The 24,937-nt window shown below is 39.5% G+C and overlaps 1 protein-coding gene across 2 annotated transcripts in view; it reads right to left on the reverse strand.

Annotated features, from left to right (window-relative positions):
* Positions 1–22,029, reverse strand: part of cherp (calcium homeostasis endoplasmic reticulum protein) — a 25,235-nt gene extending 3,206 nt beyond the window's left edge. Inside the window, exons 1-13 of one of the 2 annotated variants that reach the window (XM_060941313.1) lie at positions 21,851–22,029; positions 16,270–16,443; positions 15,005–15,040; positions 14,249–14,412; positions 11,457–11,594; positions 8,569–8,720; positions 8,249–8,360; positions 7,840–7,929; positions 3,360–3,579; positions 3,119–3,279; positions 2,234–2,672; positions 1,851–2,089; positions 1,582–1,715 (exon numbers count right to left, since the gene is read on the reverse strand). In XM_060941313.1, coding sequence (XP_060797296.1) covers positions 1,582–1,715; positions 1,851–2,089; positions 2,234–2,672; positions 3,119–3,279; positions 3,360–3,579; positions 7,840–7,929; positions 8,249–8,360; positions 8,569–8,720; positions 11,457–11,594; positions 14,249–14,412; positions 15,005–15,040; positions 16,270–16,443; positions 21,851–21,875 — 2,084 coding nt within the window. In that variant the 5' untranslated portion in view covers positions 21,876–22,029. Of the gene's footprint in view, positions 1–1,581; positions 1,716–1,850; positions 2,090–2,233; positions 2,673–3,118; positions 3,283–3,359; positions 3,580–7,839; positions 7,930–8,248; positions 8,361–8,568; positions 8,721–11,456; positions 11,595–14,248; positions 14,413–15,004; positions 15,041–16,269; positions 16,444–21,850 lie in introns of both variants that reach the window. The other variant, XM_060941312.1, reaches the window with a different exon arrangement.
* Positions 22,030–24,937: the final 2,908 nt, after the last annotated feature.

Below are 24,937 nucleotides of genomic sequence, written 5' to 3' on the forward strand. Positions count from 1 at the left end.
CAAACAGCAATAGTTTCAAAACACTGTACTAAACAGCAGCATAAAAACAGATCTACCATGTTGTAAAGTGTAGCCAGAGGCAACATACACTGCTCTAGATCCTGACAGACATTAGGAGACGAGCAATTATATTTCTGTTATGGCGTCATGATTGTTTTTTATTGTTATCGCAATGCGAGTTTGCACAACAAACACACTGTAAAGGGCTGCAAAGTGAAGATACAAGCTGCTCAAATTGTTTTCTTAGCCAACAGCAGTCTCTCAGGCTGTATAACTGTGTGTGTGCATGCTTACACAGGTGGTAACATCATTAAAAGCAAAGAAAAAAAATATACGTGTGCTATTGTTAACTATTAGATTGAAAAAGACTGATGTTCGGCCCAAGTACTGGATAAACACTGAGAAGTGAGAATGTGAGTGAGGAGGAACTGGTACTAAAATTCAGCTTTTCAATTTTAAACAATACCATCTCCGTTCCAAATTTTGTGAAAAATGCATCAAGCAGCAAAGGCTTTGAAAAATAAATTGTATTTCTAAAAGTAGTGTTAATAGGAATCTTTAATAGAAATATTTTAAGCTCATTTGTGTAAATATGTAAAGAGAGAGAAGTAGTTTTACAGCACACATACTCCTTATGTTTCTATGGCATAGTCTCAAATCACGTGCACCACAGATTTTTCATGCAAAGTCCATAAAGTCCTATAGACTCTTTCCTGAATCCTTGGTTAGTAGTACCAAGTGTGTTATATTAGGCTTAACAATACAATTACAGCTTAATTTAAAAGCACCAAAGGTACCAGGAGGAACAATTAAACAAAATATTATTAAAAAAAAAAAAAAGTGTTTGCATGTGAGAGTGAGAGAGAAATATGGCCCTTTTCCACTACCCTTTTTCAGCTCACTTCAGCTCGCTTCAGCTCACTTCAGCCCGACACGGCTCGCGTTTCGACTACCTCAGAACAGCACGACTCAGCTCGCTTCAGCCCTACTCAGCACCCAAAACTTGCACGGTTTTGGAGTGGGGCTGAAGCGAGCCAAACCGAGCCGAGTGGGGCTAGGGGCGTGAGGAGACACTCCCCTGTGCACTGATTGGTGAGGAGGAGTGTCCTCACACGCCCTGAGAGCACGCTGGGATCTGTAAACACCGTAAACCCGGAAGAAGAAGAATTACGAATTACGAGAATTTCTGAAGCCTTATGCGCCTCGCCTCATCTATACGCTCTTGCCAGTATCTGTTGGCGTTGTCGGTGACAACAAGCCACAGCAACAAGACCAGCAACACTAACGACTCCATGTCCTCCATGTTTATTGTTTACTATCCGGGTCGTGAGACTACCGCTTAAAAGGTCGCTGATGTCACTGTTTGCGCCGCCTAATGACATCACGTGACGTCCACCCACTTTCGCTAACTCCACCCAGTGTGTCCACCCACTTCCAGCCAGCACGGTTCAGCGCGGTTGTAGTCGAAATGCAACTCCAACAGCCCCGCTCAGCTCGACTCAGCCCGACTCAGCACGGCACGGCTCAGCCCAACTCAGCCGCGTTGGTAGTGGAAAAGCAGCATTAGAAAGGGGTGGTGACCTGTTCCTGGGTCTGTCATGAGAAGGAGGACTGTAAAAGGCCTCCACAGCAGCCAGCAGACGGTCACTAGGAGGCATGGGAGGAGGCAGACGGATGTCTTTGGGGTCCAGAGCCTTGTAGTCATGATCTTCCAGCTGGGAAGAAAGAGAAAAATATCATCGCAGGTAAGATTCAAGAGAAGGACAATAAAAAAAAGATTGCACTGTATTATTTTCTACAAAATTACTTTGATGGTTAGACTCAGATCTAAGCCAGATCTACATGCTTACTTTCACAAGAGGAGCCATGAGGCCTGCAGGCAGGTCGAAGTAGGGAACATTAGGCACCAGACTGGGGTCATCCTGGTTCACATGTGAGGGAGTCTGCCGTCTCATGTGGTGTGACTGGCCATTAAAGCCGTGTGGTGGGGGCCCAAAGTCTGGGTGCTGGTTACTACCCCAGGGAGGATGTTCACTGATTCCTGGGGGAGGAATCCTCTGGTTTGGGTGGTGGTGTGGTGGACCAATTTCTTTAAAAAAAAAAAAAAAAAAAACAGCCCACCATACAAACATTATTATTATTATTTAATACTTTATTATAATATTTACTATAATAGCTTGTTTTTTTTTAAACATGATATATTTAATGCAGCTGCATCAAGTATTTCTCTCACCACCAGGGAAGTCACCCTGTGGGTAATCAAACCGATGTGGTGGGAATGGCGGTCGGTCAAAGTGATGCCGGGGTGGGAAGTCATCCTGCATGAAACGTGGAGGGAAGCGATTGAAGTTGTGTGGTGGAGGTGGCTGGTTGAATGGAGGTGGCTGCTGGTGTGGGGGGAAGGGCCCCCGGAAGTGTGGGGGCCGCTGCATGCGGAAAGGTGGCTCTCTCTGGCTCCAGGGTGGCTGATCAGGCTGGTTGCTCCAGGGTGGCTGGTCAAACTGTCCACTCCATGAGGGTGGAGGCTCGTTCTGGCTACTCCATGGGCCTCCTGGACCTCCAGGGCCACCATCTCGAGGGCTACTCCAGCTCGGCTCTCGCTCATTCCACATACCCTCATGGCTGTTCCAGGGTGGGCACGGAGGCGGAGCTTGAGTGGGGTCAAACGGTGGCTGAGAAAGGGAGTTATAGCATGTAGCAGTGTGCGGAGAAACAGATGAGCAATAAACTAAATCAGGGACTTCTGTTTGATTTAAACTGAGAGAACTGTTCACCAACTGGTCTAAACTGATTATTTATGCCAAACAGCATTCAAAAATTAAAGTAAGGGTGGGCAATATGAAAAACAAAATAGAGCCAGAATATTATAGATATTTTTATGATACACACAGTGTATCACAATATTTCCATTTACTTAAGTACTTATAAAAAGACATCACATCACACAGGGGTAAATTTATTAGGGATAAAATTATCTAATATGTTTAAAGTCAATATTTTTCTGTAAAGCTGCTTTGCGACAACATCTGTTACACGTGTTACACAAATAAACTGACTTGACATTTTACAACCTTTAGTCACTAAAATTATTAAAACCATTAGTGCATAAAACACTCACAGGTTGCGGAGGGTTCCATGATGGCATTCCATGCTGGGGATCAAACCAACCAGGCTTCGAGGAGGGAATATCAGAGGAGGCAGAAGGATTGGAGTCAGGTTGTCTCGTCTGAGAACCATCATAATCACCTGGAGGTGGGGCTGTCATCGGAGGCTTCACATCTGCTGATAAAATCACCAGTAAACTTTTTGCTGCAATGCCTATTTTAGTTTTGTAATGCACCATATCAGGATTTACTTACCGGGCTGAGCAGTCATAGAGGACTGGTTCCCTCCTTTACCCTCAGGCTCTGATGGTGCCAACTGGCCTACAGCAGCTGCTGCGGCTGCCACAGCAACACTCTGCTGCTGCTTCAGGTTGGCCACAAACTCCTCGTGCTGAGTCTTCAGTGCCTGAATCTGCTGCTGAAAGGCCAACTGCACCGGCTGCACCACAGCAGCATACTCTGTAATCAGAGATGCCTAAAGGCACGAGACATTCAGCTTTCATTAACAAAAATCCTGTGAACTTCCAAGAACACAATTTACAATAAAACACAGACAAGTGATTGCAGACTAGTCTTGTGTGACATCGTGAGGCGATTGTCCCTACATGTCCCAATATTCAGTGACCATACAGTGATGTACAAGAGCACCTGAGATCAACTTTCTTTCTCAAGAGCACAACTGTCATTACTTTCAATCGGGATCAAATCCATAACCTACTTGGGGAAAACCAAGTCTTCCCTCATTTATACAACATGAAAACAGCACTTTCAGATTTAGCTGATTAGAAAGACATATTTTTGGCGATCAGAAACACCACACATGGAAAAAGGGATCTGAAAAGTTGTGTTTTCAGATGTTCCTATATTAGTATGGATTGGGCCTTCCAAAATACCAACCTACATTTAAAGGAGAACTGAAGTAATTTTTAAACTTGCTTTATGTCTTAAAGGTCTCCTTGCATCATTTTTTCATTAATTGTGCGGTGGTCTCTAGTATGAATGAATCCCCTGTGAGCCGGTTTTGGTGAAAAAAAAATGCTGTGGTTCTCCTGTTTCAGGCTGTTCTAGTTTGCTGGAGGAGTGGGTGGCAGGAAAACGACAGGATTTCAGCTCTTACTCATTAATATTCATGACATGTAAACATGTTACCTCTGATTGGCTAACAGCACTGTGACGCTACCTCCAGTGGGTCAGAACAAGCGGATGTGGGTGTCTTACTACGGCGAGAGAGAAGGAACAAACCGCAAAGAGAAAAATACCGCGCGTTGACGTCATTGAGGTGCGACGCGAGGAAATAAGAAACTCAACAAATGTTTGGGTTTTTACTGAACAAAGAAACGAATAAAATGAATAAGTGACTTAAAAAAAAAAAGAATGTGGGTCTCTTTGTAAAAACTGTTTTGATTGGCTATTATGGTCTCGGCATCGATGTTTTGACCAATAACAATGTAGATAACATGAATTTTACATCACATTCAACGAGATTTAAACGAGACTAAAGATGGCGACTTACAAATAATGTGTAAACATCGTTGGAGTTAATAAAGTTTGAACAGCATGAAGGAACATACCCCCAACCCCCTGAAATTAATAAAAAAAATTCTCAACGGATTTGGCATAATATAAAAAGGTCGTTTTTTACTCAGAAAAAGCGGAAAACTCTCATCCCTGCCTAGCTTGTGACCATGTCATGCATGCTAACATGGAGAATATGAACATGCTATTTTGTAACAAACCTTCGAACAAAAAGTTCATGTTTTACTTACAGCTTGTGAGCTGGTGGTCGATCGTCTTGACGGTACAGATCCAGGGATTAAAAACAACCTCGAAGCAAAACCACTACTGAAGGCACCGAAGTTTGAAAAGTCACTGTGGTTGAAATGATCAGAACACAGTACTAACGTTGCATTATACTTCGCTGGTGGTGTTCCAAAGATAAATTCCAACCATTTCTTCTTCATCTCTTCTATCTTGGGCAAGAAATGCAACGTTGATGTGTTACTGCCACAAATAACACAGGCATGAACTTGTTCAGCCATGTTTTCAACTTGGTGTTAGGTCCTCTTCATTAGCTACTGACGAGATGGGCTCTGCTATCTCTCCTCGTATTTAAATCCGAACTTCCTTCCCGTGGGCGGTCGCAAGCCAAGGTGGGCGAGGCCATGAATACTAATTTACGAAGTGACGTAAGATCGTATGGCTTTTTCAGATCCGCTCGTTTTTCCGACTATTTTCTTCCATAAGCTAATACAGGTGTAATGGCACTCCGTTAGCTCTTCCTTGGTTACTGTACCATTTCTCGAGTCAGTCAAAAAAACACTCTTTTTCCACGCGAGTGACGAGATATGACAACTTCCCTTGTCTTTCTAAAATGTTTACTTAAAAACAACAAGGTAAATCACAAAGTCTGGCGCACGGTCAAAAGACTGTGTTGCTTCCACCATGTTCTGACTTGAAACTAAGGTATACACAGTCAGTGATGTCACATTTAGAACATGGAATTCTTTTCTATCTTTTGCTATGTTCTAAACTCTATGTTCTTTTTCTATGTTCTAAACTCTTTTCTATGTTCTTTTGCTATGTTCTAAACTCTATGTTCTTTTTCTATGTTCTAAACTCTTTTCTATGTTCTTAAATTATCATCATTCATTTTTAACTGTTTTTAACTTAAATTATTATTGCTTAACTGGCCCTTACAACAGGGAATGGGGGTAGAATTACATTTTCACATGCAGCATATGCAACTCGGAGTGAACTATGGTATTTCAAAAAGAGCCAGTATTAAACGTTTTTGGTGGAAGGGCACCTTTAATTAATGTGTTATTCAATTACGTTTTCGGTTTTAGTAACCTTATATCATGACTTGTATTGGCAACTAATTGCAATTAAATATTATACTTATCGGCCTATTCGGTTTTTAGCCATGTTGAATTTAGTTAATTTGGTCCACGGCAGGCGTCGCTTATCCGCGTGATCTTCACGAGACTTGTGCGAGACTTTGAAACGTGAAGTGTCAGCCAGACCACAACTAGGTGCAAAACACATACTCAGCATCTTGTGTCACATTTATTCCACCAAATGAGCTGTTCTCCAAATGAAATATCGCACAAAAACGAGTTTAAATGACGATTACTGCCTACTTTTTTCAAACTTTCCTGATTGCTATCAAAACAAACAAAACTTCCGGCTTGATTACGTCAGCATTTGAAAGAGGGCGCGCGCGTCTTTTGACAACGTTGGCAGATGTTGGTCACTTTGATTTCCGCTGTACGTTTTACTTCCGTCCTACAATGTCTCACACAGGTCTCAACGAATCTCGTTTACGGCCATTGCTTTGACATACGGACTGATATATTACACAGCATCTCTCAAACACTCATAACTTGCTATAGCAGTGACAAAATAACTATCAAAAATCCATTCCTATATTTAATAAAATGAGATAAATAGAATTTTGATAATTAAAAAAAAAAAATGTGCCTTTAGTTCTCCTTTAAAGATTTAATTCTGACTGTGGCGCAGGAGTATCTCAGACATTTTGACAGTCCTTATCTGATTATAAACAGAATTTATTACCTTAACGTCCATTTTGCTACAGCATGGATCTTATCCAACAACTTGATCAAAACATAACATTTATTGTGTGAGGAAATCACACTTAGCTAACAAGGATTTAGACATCTGTAATGGCACTCCATTAGCTCTTCCTTGTTTACTGTACCATTTCTAGAGTCAGTCGAAAAAACGTGAGTGACGAGACATGACAACTTCCCTTGTCTTTCTAAAATGTTTACTTAAAAACAACAAGGTAAATCACAAAGTCTGGCGCACGGTCAAAAGACTGTGTTGCTTCCACCGTGTTCTGACTCGAAACTAAGGTATACACAGTCAGTGATGTCACATCATAAGATTTAGAACATGGAACTCTTTTCTATGTTCTTTTGCTATGTTCTAAACTCTTTTCGATGTTCTTAAATTATCATCATTCATTTTTAACTGTTTTTAACTTAAATTATTATTGCTTAACTGGCCCTTACAGACATCTTTAGGCAGACTGACTGTTTTTAAAATCACTGCATTTGTTAAACTGCTTCCTCACACAAGATTATCTTTTCAGAAAGATAGTCTAGTCAAGATTAAAAAGAACATTAAGAAAATCCCTCTTCATTTTGGAGAAATATATTTATGGCTGGGGCGGCACGGTGGTGTAGTGGTTAGCGCTGTCGCCTCACAGCAAGAAGGTCCGGGTTCGAGCCCAGTGGCCGGCGAGGGCCTTTCTGGGCGAAGTTTGCATGTTCTCCCCGTGTCCGCGTGGGTTTCCTCCGGGTGCTCCGGTTTCCCCCACAGTCCAAAGACATGCAGGTTAGGTTAACTGGTGACTCTAAATTGAGCGTAGGTGTGAATGTGAGTGTGAATGGTTGTCTGTGTCTATGTGTCAGCCCTGTGATGACCTGGCGACTTGTCCAGGGTGTACCCCGCCTTTCGCCCGTAGTCAGCTGGGATAGGCTCCAGCTTGCCTGCGACCCTGTAGAACAGGATAAAGCGGCTAGAGATAATGAGATGAGATATTTATGGCTTCTTCAAGCAAAGGTATGTAAAAGTATGTTAGAAGCAGAAAACCTGATTTTTCAACTTTTTCCCCCAGCCACAGTGACATCCAACAGGTTTTCCCAGACCACCACACATACAGTTTAAGCACTGCTCAAGTTTGGCATGTTTCTGTAGATGACTGTACCTGATACTGTCCTAAGCCCAGGGCCGGACTCTGGAGCTGCTGGATGGTGACCTCGTCGAAGTAACCGTTCTTCTCCCATAGCTGGAGCAACTGAGAATAGCAAAGACAGAGTATGTGAACATATAGTGTGCACCTTGTAATCCAGAAAACATGTAAAGTAATATATAACATGCATCCTTCTCTTAAATTTGGTGGGCAGTGATTCCAGACTCTAATTATTCTTATATCTCATGAGAGACACACAACAGGGAGGAGTTACATGAAAGTTAAGCATTTTGCGTTTATTCAACGCATTTACTGAATAATACGGCATTACATTAGGACGTGTAACGTCAGATGGAAATAGAAAATAGCCTAAATAGTACATAGAAAGCATTGCAGAAAACATGAAGCGCACTCTGCATCATACCCGGGTGATTTTCTGCTGCTTGTCTTCCTCAACTGCCAGGAAGCTGGTGCAGTAAATGGGCACCACAACCTTCTGTAGGGCAGCCAAAAGATCCCTCTGGTTCTTTCTCTGACTGTGAGAACACACACACACACACCACCACAAGTTAGTGTACTCAACACACCAAACACACTGAAAAAGCTTGCGCTGGAGAGGACACTATGGGATAAATGCAAGATAAAAATGAAAACATGACCAATATGAAGGTGCCTTATTAGAGTCACCCTAACATGCAGTGCAGCTTATTTTTAAACATGCTGTGATGATATAGATGTTCTTACCAGTGATGCAGGACATCATTTATGAGATAGATGAGGTGTAGGCGTAGCTCGAAGTGCGCTGTATCTGCTGTGATGCGGTTGCGGAGGTGTGAAGTCATGAGTTCACAGTGTTGAGGGGACTTGGCATTGTTGAACATCCAGTTCTTTCCAGCCTGGAAAGAGAAATAATAAAGACCTTATACAACAGTTAAGTTCCGGTCCACTAATTTGTTTGGTCGAGCAGCTTTCCAACAGTGCTTACAGCAGAGCAGAGCTCCATACTTAAGAGAATACAGTAATGCGTTGACCTGATTTTTGATGGCTTTTATAACCATACGATGTCCGAGCGTCTACCACCACAGGGAACCCGATCATAAGTGCAAGGTAAAGCATCTCAAACGCTTGACCACCGGACAACGAAATTTGTATCTTTTATTTACATACCGTAGGATAGATGGGATTTTATCCAGTACTTATTTTTAATTTGCTTTTTAAAAAATAATGTGATATTATTTACTAACACATTTTACAGAACATATTTGACAGTTTCATATAAAACTAGTTAAAACAGGTTTTTTTCATCCATTTGTTTGTTGGACAATTAACAGTTGTAACCAGACAACTGATATTTCACACATTAAGTTTGAAATATCAAGATTGCAGCTCAAACCCTCAGAGCTCGTACATTGCATTCGGTCGAGGAGAATGTTTTCCAGTAAGTCTCCTCCCCCCCAAGCTTTTTATCCTACCGTGTTTTTTTTTTTGGTTTGTTTTTTTGTTTTTCATGGCAGACAATGCATCTCTGCATTGTATGTTTTTTTTTAACCTGAACTATTTCTTACTCTGTACACTCATCTCATTATCTCTAGCCGCTTTATCCTCTTCTACAGGGTCGCAGGCAAGCTGGAGCCTATCCCAGCTGACTACGGGCGAAAGGCGGGGTACACCCTGGACAAGTCGCCAGGTCATCACAGGGCTGACACACAGACACAGACAACCATTCACACTCACATTCACACCTACGGTCAATTTAGAGTCACCAGTTAACCTAACCTGCATGTCTTTGGACTGTGGGGGAAACCGGAGCACCCGGAGGAAACCCACGCGGACACGGGGAGAACATGCAAACTCCACACAGAAAGGCCCTCGCCGGCCATGGGGCTCGAACCCGGACCTTCTTGCTGTGAGGCGACAGCGCCAACCACAACACCACCGTACCGCCCCTCTGTACACTCGTGTAAACAATTATTGTATAGTTCAATAGCAATTATGAGCATCTTTCCTTTGTTTTCAATAATTTAAAACTACCACTGATCAATACTGATTAGTTTTTATGTCTGACAATATTCAATTGTAACGATATAGTAACGATGTAAAGTGAAAACGCTGTACTGCTGTCCAACAGGCACCCAGCAGAGTTACCCCATAATAAATGTCGTGGTGTTGTTTCTGGCGCATGGCATGCAATCTCAAAGAAAAGAATAAATATGTATTCGTAACTGCGATGCGTCTCTCATTATTGGTATCACTGTTACAAGATATTACAGCAATGTATTGACATGAAATATGCTACATTACGCAATTCAGTGTGTAAGGGCCAGTTAAGCAATAATAATTTAAGTTAAAAACAGTTAAAAATGAATGATGATAATTTCATTTTTATTCATACAGGCTTAGAGTATGTTAGTTTAAAATACATAATTAGTAACAAAAAAAAGGAACGTAGAAAAGAGTTTTAGAACATAGAAAAAAGAACATAGAAAAGAGTTCCATGTTCTAAATCTTATAATGTGACATCACTATATAGTGGTAACTATGGTAACTGACTGTGTATACCTTAAGTTTCGAGTCAGAACATGGTGGAAGCAACAGTCTTTTGACCGTGCGCCAGATCTTGTGATTTACCTTGTTGTTTTTAAGTAAACATTTTAGAAAGACAAGGGAAGTTGTCATGTCTCGTCGCTCGCGTGGAAAAAGAGTGGTTTTTTTTTTGACTGACTCCAGAAGTGGTACAGTAAACAAGGAAGAGCTAACGGAGTGCCATTACACAATGGTTCAGATGCTATAATATTATTATTATTCTATTCAGGTTGATTTTGTGCCTTCGCAAATATTTTGCTCATACACTCATCAGGAGCTCTGCTTTTAAACAGTGCCTAAATATCTATATTATTTATTGTAGCTGCACTGGGACATTTTATTGTTTGTATCACTCTGCTCATCTGTGTTCACCACGTCAAGTTCCACTTTGTTTGAAACAGCTCCTACAGTAGTGCTGGTGCAATCATCACTGGACATGGCAAAAAATACTTTTCAGGAATATAACTTTTGACTTAAAATATGAAAGCTCGTCAGATTAAGATGAAAAGGAAGAAGGGATGTCAATTTCAGTGAACGCACATTTAACAAGAATGTACAAATCAACGTGCGCTATCCAGCTAGCTGACATGCTATCAGTGAGTGTGGCCTCTTCTGGATCTATTTCTGCGAGTTGGGAAAAAAATAAAAATAAACAGAACATTTGGTCATACTTTGTCTAAAATGTCACTTACTCAATATTCATTTCTTGTTTATAGACCTGTTGTATAAAAGCAATATCACACTCCCGATCATGCTGTTATACTCGGCATCAGCAGGGATATGATTACTTATGGCCAAATCACAGCCATGTCGATATTCAGTATAACGGCACTCTTAAAAGCCATTTCACAAATGCCAAGTTGGGTTGCAGTAACATGTCAGGGTGCTGTTTATTATTATAATTTTTTTAATCATAAAGGCCAACTGGAGCGTCTTTTGTACTAATATGAAAAGACACAACCATGTGTTCACATTTGATTAAAAACAAAAATTATTATGATTATAAAGACTGGGTGTTGAAAAAGGACTTGCTATCATTTGGCACTTACGGAAATTGCATCCTTTGTGCATGTGTCAATGATTGGCTGAAGCAAGCTGTCAAACTCAGCCATGTCCAGCTGAGTTTCCACTAACAGTTTCTGCATCTGCTGCTCCATGGCCAGCACAATGGCTGCATTCACCTGCTCCTGGATAAACAGAAAATTATAACCTGTTAGAAGTAGGGATGAGCGAGTACAGCATTATCTGTATCTGTTAACCATATGAATTATCTGTATCCGAAGCCATACTCGGAGTGGGCGGGCCTAACCCGGAAGTGGGCGGGGCATAACCCGGAAATGGGTCTGGTTGTCTTGAAATGGGCAGGGCTTTAACCAGTATGTTATTTTAAGCATGCAATTGATATGGGTTGATCAGAAATTGTTATATTTATTGCTGATTAGAAAAGTATTTACAGGACAGCATCAGCATTGAGCTTCAGATCAATGGTTTTGATCACGATAGCAAACAAACTATTTACAGAATAAGTTCTGCAACAATGAATACAACACATGCGGTTGCAATTATGAAATGAAATGTAATGAACAAGAGTTTTCATACTCAACATAACTTTCTTTTTTAACTTTTAATTTTTTTTATGATCAATGTGATTTTTTTATTTTTGGTTATTTTTTATTTTTTTATCATTTCCACACCAGGTGTGTGTGTGTGTGTGTGTGTGTTTTTTTAACAGCTTTATTGGGTTTTAAAACATATTTACAATGTAACAATAAAAAAAAAAAATACTTAAAGGAAAAAAATAAATAAAAATACACCCAAAAGGGAAGGCGCAAACGGGACAAAAGACCCATGCAAGGCGCCGCCCTGGAAATTAAGAATTATAAAAAGGAAGAAAGAGAAAAAAAAAAACTAATTACAACTAATGTGAAAATATAAACAAATTAAATGCCGTGGCACGGGCACGAGCTAATTAGTGACCATGTGCAGGGCCAGTCTATATCAAAAGTAGTTATCAGGCGGTCAAATAATAGTTTGCGAACAGATTGCTGAAAAGCACCTAGACTTACAAAACTTGAAGAAGGTATTACAGAGCAAGTGAAGTTCCATAATTTAACAATACGATTCAAGTAAGAGGCCTGAAATGTACTAGTTCTACAGATTGGTATTGTAAGGTTGAACAAATTACTTTGCCGTGTGCGGCCATGAGAAATAAAACTAGTGTAACATTTAACATCAAGGTCAATGTAATTATATAAACATTTATAAAAAAAAATACTAGATCTTTCAGTTCTCTATCGTATGCTAAAGGGAGTAAGTCCAAGGTGATCAACCTCTCCTTGTAAGTCATCTCGCCAACCCGGGTTTGTAGTATCCATCGGGTAGCGCACCGTTGCATACGCTCGACTTGGGCCTTTAAAGTGACTTGAGTGGGCGACCATACTTGTGTAGCATACATTGTGTAGCACACACTTGTGTGTGTGTGTGTGTGTGTGTGTGTGTGTGTGTGTGTGTGTGTGTGTGTGTGTGTGAGTGAGTGAGAGAGTGAGTAAGAGAGAGACAGAGACAGAGATGAGGGGGGGAAGAGAGTGTGTGTAGCTTAATTTGTAATATTATTTATACCACTACTGCCTAGGAAGTGTCAGACACTCAGTGCGTGAAGTAAAATAAAACTGGTTAGAGCCAACTGACGTTTTAAAAAAAAAACTCAGACGACCGGCAGAGAGAGGGAGTGTGTGTGTAGCTTAATTTGTAAGACATACCACTACTACCTTTATTTTTACATGAATTACAGCAAGAAAGTGTCAGACACTCAATGCGTGAAGTCAAAAAAACTGTTTTTAACCGACGGTTAAAAAAAGAAAAGTTCTCTGTGTGAGTGAGTAGAGCGGTGTGTGTAGGGGAGGGGCGTTGTGATGCTGTGTGAGGATTTTTATTCAGTCCAAGCACAGATATTGACTCGTGTTACTTGTATAATACTCGTACTCAGCAAAAGTGCTTTATCCGTACCGGATACTCGTTTCAGCCGAGTATCCGGCTCAACTCTAGTTAGAAGCATAGAGGCAGATCCCTGTGCATTATATCTATGTGCAGAGCGTGTCCAAAATCAATATTATGGCCTAATTTCAAGATGACTTTCATGATTTTAGATAATGGATAAGAAATGTAAAATATAAAAAGTAAACAAACACCAACAAGAAAACATTACTACAGGTGTAGGTAAATAAATATACAACAATATGCAGGATCATGCATAATTTGCTGAACCAAATTTTGATGTCAGGCACAATGTTGTAGGCAGGTTTCTGTAACTGCCAGTCACAGTTAAGTGGCCTTTATGCCTGTTAGTCACAAAGAAGGACACAGGGTCTCTGTGCCTGTCAGTCACAGCAAAGGAGGAGGATGGGTATCTGGGTGCCTGCTAGTCAAAATGAAGGTTGTGTGGTCGCTTTCCCTGTCAGTCATGGTGAAAGAGGTGCTGTGTCTGTCCCTGTGAGTGAGGGTGAAGGAGGCTGGCTATCTGTGCCCATCAGTCACAGCAAAGGAGGTGGGTTTCTGTGCCTGCTAGTCCAAGTGAACGTGTGGATTTTGTGCCTGTCTCAGTGAAGAAGACTTTATATCTAACACATATTTTGATTAAGATGTACTGTTTGTACAACATTAAGTCACAATGTATCATCTCATAGTTGTACTGAAGGTATTTTTCTTATAACCTGATGATTGGTACCACATTGGGATCATCATATATCACGTCAGAAGGGGATGTACGTACATCACTAATTACTTGCAAACAGGAAGTCCTAAAATGACCACTTGCGATGATGTAAAGGCGAAAAAGACTTACCTGTCGAAGGCTGTGCAGGTGCTGCTCCTGCTGCTGCAGGTTCCACTGACTCTGCTGAATGAGCTCCTCCACTGAAGGAGTGCTGGGGGGGATAGGAGGAGGAGGAAGCATCGTCAACGGGGGTGGAACATCAGGAGCTTCTTTACCAGGTGGCTTACAAAGCACTGCAATTCAAAACATGTTCAATGGTTATAATAAACAACAAAACTCTGAAGATCACTGTTGAAAAAGCTAAAAAGTAAAATTTAATACAAAGGCTCTCTTAAAAAGATAAAACATCCAAAATTATGAACTAGGACACACACTGGAAGAAGGAAAATGACTTTGTTGAATATACATTGTCAAGCAAAGCCATTCAATTGGGATATTAACATGCATTCATATTCAGACATGCTGCCTTATTCTTCACCATATAAAAATTGCCCATAAAAAACCCCCCAGAACAAACTGTACAGGGAAAAAAGCTCAGCTGTGGATAACATGGGGCTATAAGTCATACAATTCAACTGAACTATACGAAAGTAAATGGCATAAGTAGCAAAACAAGAGAAAATTAATGCTGACTTTAATCAGTTTTGTGTCCAAATGAAAATGAATTTTAGAAACAGAACAACAGATTGGCCCTTTCCATAACCTTAGACAAAACATAAGACAAAATGTCTGATAAAGCTCAATATGAAAGAAAAGTGTCAGAAGCATCAAACATTGATGATGCAAAAACACCAAATTGCTTCAAATCACCAATTTAGTAAATACCTTCCATTTTATATTCATCATCATGAGTGGTTGGATCTATGAGGAAAGAATATGGTCACACATGTGTACTTGTACAACTTTAATACCAAAGCTACAATGGTAAATATGAGCATCAAATGCACACACCTGGGTTCTCTTTTATCAACCGTATGTACACAGTTTTGTGCGCAAACCGTACGTTTCTATGCATATAATGTGATTTATGAAGTTTTGCTTGAGCATGAGGATGTGTGTATACTGTATTTCCACCCACTCCTGACCAGGCATACACAGGAACCCCTAGTGGATTTATTAAAAAAAAAAAGGATGTGGTAACAGGTAAACAGATTATGAGAGGCTTCCATTCTACCTACTGTCAAATAATTTCAGCATAATGGAGAAAGTAATTACTGATTTGAGTGCTCATTAGGTGAACAGAGAGGAGACAGACCAAGTTTAAAGTAAAATTGTGTAAAAGGCACAACTAAAGATTGTTTGGATGATGCCTTGTTTGAAGAATTGGCTCATGCAGCTTTGCGGAGATAAGAACATATTTTTAGGCACCACTGGAAGCTCTACACCGAGAGTGGATCATCAGACAAGTTCCTTTGACCAGTACAATTTTAGTATATCTAATTCTCGGGCTTTTATTTTATTCTATTCTACAGATTTTAGTCACAAAAAAAATTTTCAAATAGAAACTGGACACCAACTATGAGTCGAATAATGACATGTCTGTCCTTCAGTCATATCACTCACACTACATTCCCAAAACTAGCAACGGAAAAGACAGGAAAAATGACATTTACACGCCATTGCAAAGTTTCTGAAGGTCATTCAGACAACAGAATGGACATAAAATCTTTACTAGCTTTTAGACAAACGCCTTGTAAAAGTTCCAAATAAACCATTTTGTTTTACTTTATGCAACGGTATCTCCACTTTCCTGCTGGTGAAGTTCATCTTTGTTGAATTTTTTACATGCTCAATGTCATCCGCTGCAAGCACTGCTATGAGCCAATTACTACGGCGATTTTTATTTATTTACTTACTGGGGGGGGATGGAGGGGTGGGTTAATATTTATACTAACGAGTGTGGCAGTACTGGCAATACTGTGCATAAATTTCAACTCTGCTGTACACACGCTTTGATAAACGAGGCCCCAGGTTAGATTGGTTTCCACTGAACCATAGTACAACAACCAAAAATAATAATAATAATAATAATAATAATAATATCAATAATAATAATATCATCATCATCATCATCATCTCAGTATACATACGCTGCTGCTGCTCTATCGCAAGCTTATACTTGTAGTAGCCAAAAAATTCCCCTCCAAAGAGAAATGAGAATTTGGGATTATCCTTCTGTTTTTCCATGGTCATCTTTTCAAACTCGGGTCCATTGCGGGCCACAAACTGCGCCAGTTTGTCAATGACATTACGAAGCTCTTGGTCTGTGAGGACATAAAGAAAGTAATCACAAAATGAAATGATTAGGAACTTTGTGTAAATTTTATATAAAGACAGTCACAAATAGGGCTGCACGATATCAGAAAAATATGCGATATTCGATAACATGACTGAATATCTCGATATCGATATGTATCACGATAATTAAATATATACTGTTTTTCTTACCTCTACTTGCCGTTCTGCCCTGTATCTAGCATTTAAAAAAAAAACACCCAATGCATCGCTTCCATTCCAACATTATTTTTTATTGGAAAAACATGGCTACACCTGCAATGGTGTCCATCAATCATCGTTAAATCTCTTAATTTTTGTGAGCGCAGCAGAAAATGTCTTAAGTTGAAGTAAACAAAAAACTGAAAACTACATTACATTAACATAAAGCATTCAAAATGATAACACATGCGGGTGAGAGAGTGGTAGTGTGTGTGTGAGAGTGAGAGGTAGTGTGTGTGTGTGAGAGAGAGCGCGGTTTTATGTTTTTATGCTTCTGTACAGCAGTGTTTGTCCCAGTGAGCCGCCCCACCACTGTTTTACAGGTACATGTCTTGCAAAGTACCTGAGTTTGCAGTACGTCACCCCTCCTGAATCCAAAGTACTTCGAAATAGCAGACGTGCATTTTTTTTTTTTTGGAAACCAGTTCCTCCTCACACAAGTTTGTCTCACCACACTTGCTACCGCCTTCCGCCATCACCACGAGGCTTCTACTTGTTTTGCAGTAGGGGGTGGAGTTATCCCGCGGCGCTTGCTGACATTCAAATGTGATTGGACGGCACAGAAAAATGTGCCTTTTATCGAAATTTAAGTAATTTTTGCGGTATGTGTATTGCAAACTATGATATCGCGATATCGATACTTTTTCGATATATTGTGCAGCCCTAGTCACAAACCTATCCAGAGGTCAGTGATTTTATTTATTTAGCTACAGTGGTGGAACTCATGACTCACCATTATCAAAGTGAATAAATTTAATATTGCGTTTCCACTGTTACAAGTCACTTAAAAAGAATGGATTTAATCCAAACTGCGGTTAAGTTTATTATTGCACACTGTTAAAGCAGCCATGAAATGGCCCAAGAGCCGTGATTTGATATGACATGCAGACATATGTCATTTTGAAACAGGAAGTCAGGGTATGCTTTTTTTTTCAGCTGTGGAAGGTTTCTCACCACCACCACCTTCACCCACACCTGTCCACTTTATCCAGGATGATATCCAAGATGGCGTGCACATTTGGATTCATGCTGTATATTTTTAAACTGGAGGTCAATTGTCAGTAGTGCTAATGGTTACAGACAGCCATTTATAGCTTAGGGTTCTTTAAATATTATGCTACTTTATGAAACATTATTTCTCACTCATACCGATGAAAAAGCCCCGACTGTGTATAAATATGGAATCAAAGTATTGATCAGTATGAGGTAGTAAAATTCCAACATTAAACAGACTCATGTTGGTAAAATACTCCTCTGAAAAGCACAGGCAACTCACAAATTACACCCTACAACAAATGAATAAATGCCACCATAAGTCCAGCAAGCAATAACTTGAAAAGGGAAGTGTGTACACAGCAAAAAAGCACCAAAGAACCATGTTTGCTGGTAGCACACTGCTACTGTAAAGCAAGACACACCCCCATGAGTAGAACATAAACAAACTAGAGAGCAATTAATTGGATGAACACATGACTAGTACAGCGGGTGTCATCCAAAAAATTTAATCGTTTTCCCCAGAAGTGACAAGCTATAACATTAAAACAAACAATATCTTTATTCACAATTTGTTTGTATTTTATTTTTAGATATACTATTGTATTACTGTCCAGAACACTAAGAAAAAGCTCTGACACACCAGGTTTGATTTCAGAGGCATTTTATATAATATACCTGAAATAAATCTGAATTGAGGGACTTTCACAATTAAAGGAGTCTCTGGATACAAAAACTTTGAAAACCCAGGATCTAAATGAACACCAACTCTCAGTAACACATTGTATTGTTTCTCTGCTCCAATTCACACGTTTATATTTATTACTAACCCCATTTCCAGAAAAGTTGGTATATTTTCCAAGATGCAATAAAACCAAAAATCTGTGATTTGTTCATTCACGTGAACCTTTACTTAACTGACAAAAAGTACAACCCCGATTCCAAAAAAGTTAGGACAAAGTACAAATTGTAAATAAAAACGTAATGCAATAATTTACAAATCTCAAAAACTGATATTGTATTCACAATAGAACATAGACAACATATCAAATGTCGAAAGTGAGACATTTTGAAATTTCATGCCAAATATTGGCTCATTTGAAATTTCATGACAGCAACACATCTCAAAAAAGTTGGGACAGGGGCAATAAGAGGCTGGAAAAGTTAAAGGTACAAAAAAGGAACAGCTGGAGGACCAAATTGCAACTCATTAGGTCAATTGGCAATAGGTCATTAACATGACTGGGTATAAAAAGAGCATCTTGGAGTGGCAGCGGCTCTCAGAAGTAAAGATGGGAAGAGGATCACCAATCCCCCTAATTCTGCACCGACAAATAGTGGAGCAATATCAGAAAGGAGTTCGACAGTGTAAAATTGCAAAGAGTTTGAACATATCATCATCTACAGTGCATAATATCATCAAACGATTCAGAGAATCTGGAAGAATCTCTGTGCGTAAGGGTCAAGGCCGGAAAACCATACTGGGTGCCCGTGATCTTCGGGCCCTTAGACGGCACTGCATCACATACAGGCATGCTTCTGTATTGGAAATCACAAAATGGGCTCAGGAATATTTCCAGAGAACATTATCTGTGAACACAATTCACCGTACCATCCGCACCTCTATAGTTGAAAGAAGAAGCCGTATCTAAACATGATCCAGAAGCGCAGACGTCTTCTCTGGGCCAAGGCTCATTTAAAATGGACTGTGGCAAAGTGGAAAACTGTTCTGTGGTCAGACGAATGAAAATTTGAAGTTCTTTATGGAAATCAGGGACGTCGTGTCATTCGGACTAAAGAGGAGAAGGACGACCCAAGTTGTTCTCAGCGCTCAGTTCAGAAGCCTGCATCTCTGATGCTATGGGGTTGCATTAGTGCATGTGGCATGGGCAGCTTACACATCTGGAAAGACACCATCAATGCTGAAAGGTATATCCAGGTTCTAGAGCAACATATGCTCCCATCCAGACGACGTCTCTTTCAGGGAAGACCTTGCATTTTCCAACATGACAATGCCAAACCACATACTGCATCAATTACAGCATCATGGCTGTGTAGAAGAAGGGTCCGGGTACTGAACTGGCCAGCCTGCAGTCCAGGTCTTTCACCCATAGAAAACATTTGGCACATCGTAAAACGGAAGATACGACAAAAAAGACCTAAAACAGTTGAGCAACTAGAATCCTACATTAGACAAGAATGGGTTAACATTCCTATCCCTAAACTTGAGCAACTTGTCTTCTCAGTCCCCAGACGTTTACAGACTGTTGTAAAGAGAAAAGGGGACGTGTCTCACAGTGGTAAACATGGCCTTGTCCCAACTTTGAGGTGTTGTTGTCATGAAATTTAAAAATCACCTAATTTTTCTCTTTAAATGATACATTTTCTCCGTTTAAACATTTAATGTCATCTATGTTCTATTCTGAATAAAATATGGAATTTTGAAACTTCCACATCATTGCATTCCGTTTTTATTTACAATTTGTACTTTGTCCCAACTTTTTTGGAATCGGGGTTGTACAAAGAAAATTTTCAATAGTTTTACTGACCAACTTTGTTGTATTTTGTAAATGAAGTTAGAAGTTGATGCCTGCAACACATTCAAAAGAAGTTGGGACAGAGACATTATTACCATTGTATTACATCACATTTCCTTTTAATAATACTTTATAATCGTACGGGAACTGAGGATACTAATTGTTGCAGTTTTGCAATTGGAACTTTTGTCCACTCTTGCTCCACGAGACTTCAGCTGCTCAACAGTCCGTGGTGACCGTTGTCTGATTCTCCTCTTCATGATGCACCATACATTCTCAATAGGAGACACAGCTGGACTGGCAGCAGGCCAGCCAAGCACATGCACTCTGTCTATGAAGCCATGCTGTTGTAGCCTGTGCAGAATGAGACCTGGCCTAGTCCATGCTTATTTGAGCAGATAGATTAGATTAGATAAAACTTTATTAATCTAATCTAGCAGGACATCCCAGGAAGAGACGATGCCTTGATAGCAACATATGTCTCTCTAAAATCCAAATATACGCCTACATGTCAATGGTACCTTCGCGCACACATACAACTCACCCATGCCGTGGGCACTGATGGACCCCATACCATCACAGACGCTGGATTTTGCACATTTTCTCTGATAACAAACTGGATGGTCATGTTCACCTTTAGCACAGAAAACTCACCGTCTGGTTTTCTTGAAAACAAGCTAAAATGTGGACTCATCTGACCACAGCACACATTTCCACTGTCTTTCAGTCCATTTGAGATGAGCTGAGATTATGTACTGTAGATTCTGAAAGACCTAAACTCTCTGCAATCTTGCAGTGAGAAATGTTCTTTTTGAATCGACTAACAATTCTCTCACAAATTTTGGCACAAAGCAGTGAGCCACGACCCATCCTTGCTTGCAAAGACTGAGCCTTTGGTGCATGCTCCTTTTATACCCAAGCAGGTTACCAATTAACCTGTTTATTGTGGAATCTTCCAAAATGGTGTGACTTGAATATCCTATAAACTTTTCAGTCTTATTTTTTGCCTCTGTCCCAACTTTGAGTGTGTTGCAGGCAACAAATTCTAACTTCATTTACACACACACACACACACACACATATATATATATATATATATATATATATATATATATATATATATATATACACAAGTTGTTCAGTAAAATTATTGAAAATCTTTTCTTTGTACTTTTGTCAGTTAAATAAAGGTTCACCTGAATGAACAAATCACAGATTTTTGCTTTTATTGCATTTTGGAAAATATCGCAATATCGCAACTTTTCTGGAACTGGGGTTTGTAATATTTTACGCTGCTCCTTTCAGTACAATAATAAGTGCTGATCAGCTCCTCCGCTCTTGCGTTCATGACTACTAAGGCATTGGCTAAGCTAATGCTAACCATTATAAAAGCGTAGTGTCCATTCAAATAATTAAGCTGCTTTAAAAGCATATTTTATCCGTGTGGCTTTTACTACTAATTATTCATAATTTTTACTGCATGCAATGTAATTAGGGAATATGCTGAATAAATACCATGTAACTATTATAACTACTATATCACTTATAATTACGCAGCGCGAGCTACAGAATGGCTTAGCTAAGTGGCTAACGTAGTACCGTCGCTAACAGCTAGCTCATTGCGTTTTATTGTTTTAACGGTTACCTTCTGGAGGCGTAGAAATATCCATAATGTTCAGAGCCAGTCATTAACCAGCGTAACTACTGCTCTGTAATAATTACTTATCAGGGGAAAATGCTCTTCACGAGAGCTGGCTAAGAAAATTATTTTTGTGCATGAATTAGACCCGAATCTACCGGAAGCAGAAACATCTACTTCCTTCAGCGCTCATTCTTCTTCTTCTTCGATTCTAAAATAAAACATAATTATGTGGCATATCGCCAACTAGCGGTGCAATTTACACAAGCCCACAAGACTTCACTTCCATGTTGCAAACAGGAAAACATGTTTAAACACATTAAAATAAAGTCCACGCAGCTTTCATGTCCTTCAGATTCATTCATTAATTCATTCATCTTCAGTAAGCACTTTATCCTGGTCATGGTTGTAGTGAATTCTATCCCTTGATGGTGAGAAAACATCATGGTCTTTTTTTGTCAAAGGCAAAACAATTTGCATCTATCTATCTATCTATCTATCTATCTATCTATCTATCTATCTATCTATCTGGTGCGTCAATATTTTGGTCAGAAATGTCAACAGAAAAAGAGGATTTTTAATAAGAATCATGCAAACAAAGGTCTGTGTCGTTGTATGCAATGATGATTCTGTACAATAATCTTTGAGCTGTCTCCTGCAGGGTGCCAACTCTGGATTTGGCTTTATCATATGTAAATAGGGTTCTGGGTTTTAGTTAACATTTTTGTATATTATGTAGGTTTCAGATGAGCATAATTTGCTCATGAACATATTACCGTTAAATTTACCATAATGGGAATTCTGTATTACCTCTTAATAATGTAAGCCCGGTTTCCTGGTTCACTTTAATTTAATGTCAGTTCACGTGCTTTTCTTCACTCATCCAGAAGAAAGGAGGACTTAAAAAACTGGCGCCAGTCCCCAAATCCATGACCTCTTCCTCCCTGTCCTTCCTGACCTCCAGTTATGTCATGCAAAAGAACTCTATTGAAAAACTCTCTCAATCAAATCCAATTAATTCCGCTCTTTTGCCTTATTATCCAGCCCAGGCCCCTGAGAGCCAGGCCAAATAATAGATTAATAGATTACATCATTAATTAGTCATTAGAGCTTTAATTGTTCTTAATGAATACAACCTGGGATTCATGATTTACAAAGTAACCACTCCCTTTTTGTTAATCTGTGAGCAGAAGTCTCCATTTAGGTACACCATTCTAACTTTTGGTCATACAGATATGTGATAAAATGTCATACCATAATAATAATAATAATAATAATAATTATTATTATTATTATTATTATTACTTACTTTAGCCTGCAATTTGAGTCTGTGTGACACTCTTTTTAGCTTGTATAGCCATAAAAATAATCATTTTCCTGAAAATAAGTTCTGATAAATATTTAGGAAATGTTTTAACTGAAAGTCAAAATGTTTTTAGAAGGCAGCTGCTGCTTCCTGATTACCCAGCAGTAAAAGTTTTGACAAATGTGGTCCTATTTAATGGAGAAAATATTATTACTTGGTCATAACGGATAATACAGGAAAACAAAACAAGCAAACAGACAAACAAACAAACAAATAAATTAATTAATACATTAATAAATTAATAATGTGCTTTGGGATTAACAGGGTGTCATCATTAAATGCATATCATGTCTAGAATGATGGAATGAATATAACAAACAACTTTCTGATATTACTATAATTAAAAGAAGTGTCTAATTTCCATTCACACTGTGTGCTGAGTTTAATAATACTTCAATTTTGGATATATTGGACACTTACTGCATTATCTGTTTTTGTAGGAAACATTCCAAACATGATTAGACTTAAAGTTTTGCTCAGTGGACGAATAAAATAAGGAAGGAAAGTTAAGCAAACAGTTCAACCTGTTGATACATTGGATGCTTTTTTCCCATGCTCTTTTTGTGCCAGTTCAGCTGAACGCATGCCTGCCCTCGTGCCAGTGCATCTAATGGACAGTGGCTGTGGGGCTCTGGCCTCATTCCTAATCCTCACAGTGAACTCATCCTGGCCTGCAGAAAAGGGCACTAATTGGGGGATTTTCTTCATCATTAAGCCAGACAGGCACCTTTACCTCCCTCTGAATCCATTATTACTTATTCACCTTGCTGTGGAATACTTCACCCACGGCACAGGAATGTTAGTTTATACTGACTGAGTTGGTTACACTCTTGTCTTGATGCTCTTGTCAGTCTTGGTACAACTGAGAAACATCTTGAGGATCTAATCAGTGCATTGTAACCTAACTGTTAGCCAAAACATTACATCTCAACAAACAATAGCTACAAAGAACTGATTTTATTCCATCTATTATCAAATACTATCAGTTACAGCTGTGCTCAAGTCATATACTTATTTATTATTCTATTCTAGATTGTTTTTGAGGACACAAGTACCTACTGTGTTTGTGCTACAAAATACAAAGGAATTAATGCATCCTTTGTAAATGATTTATTGTGGTCATGGTGGATCTGAAGTCTATCCCGGGAACACTTCATACAGACAGTAACATGCACTCAGGATCAAACCAGAGACCTGAAGCTGTGAGGTGCCACTGCTTCCTGCTGCACCACCATACTGCTCCATACAAAAACATAGTACGGTGAAAGGAGTACTTACTAAACAAATTAAGTATAAAAGCAATGGAAACGTTTTGCGCTAATCTGTTTTAATGTAAGGCTGTAATGTAATAAAATGAATATGTTGTTATACTAAATACTTTCTGGTTTGTAGCATTACATTACAGAGATTTAGCAGATGCTCTTATCCAGAGCGATGTACAACAGGACCCTGACACACCCCACCCAGGGAGCAGTAAGGGGTTAGGTACCTTGCTGAAGGGCACTTTATCCATTCCTGCTGGTCCAGGGAATTGCACCAGCAACCTTTTGGTCCCAAAGCTCCTCTAACCTCTAGGCCATGGCTCCCCCATGTAACATAATTATACTTGAGTAAGTATTAGTTTTTATTTTTAACCTCTCATGTGCAAGTGTAATTAGTGCAGTATATTGTATGTACTCACCTTTGAGATCACTACATATTATTTTATTTAATATTACATTCCCCAG

Source organism: Neoarius graeffei, chromosome 15, assembly GCF_027579695.1.
Source record: "Neoarius graeffei isolate fNeoGra1 chromosome 15, fNeoGra1.pri, whole genome shotgun sequence".
Classification (NCBI taxonomy): domain Eukaryota; kingdom Metazoa; phylum Chordata; class Actinopteri; order Siluriformes; family Ariidae; genus Neoarius; species Neoarius graeffei.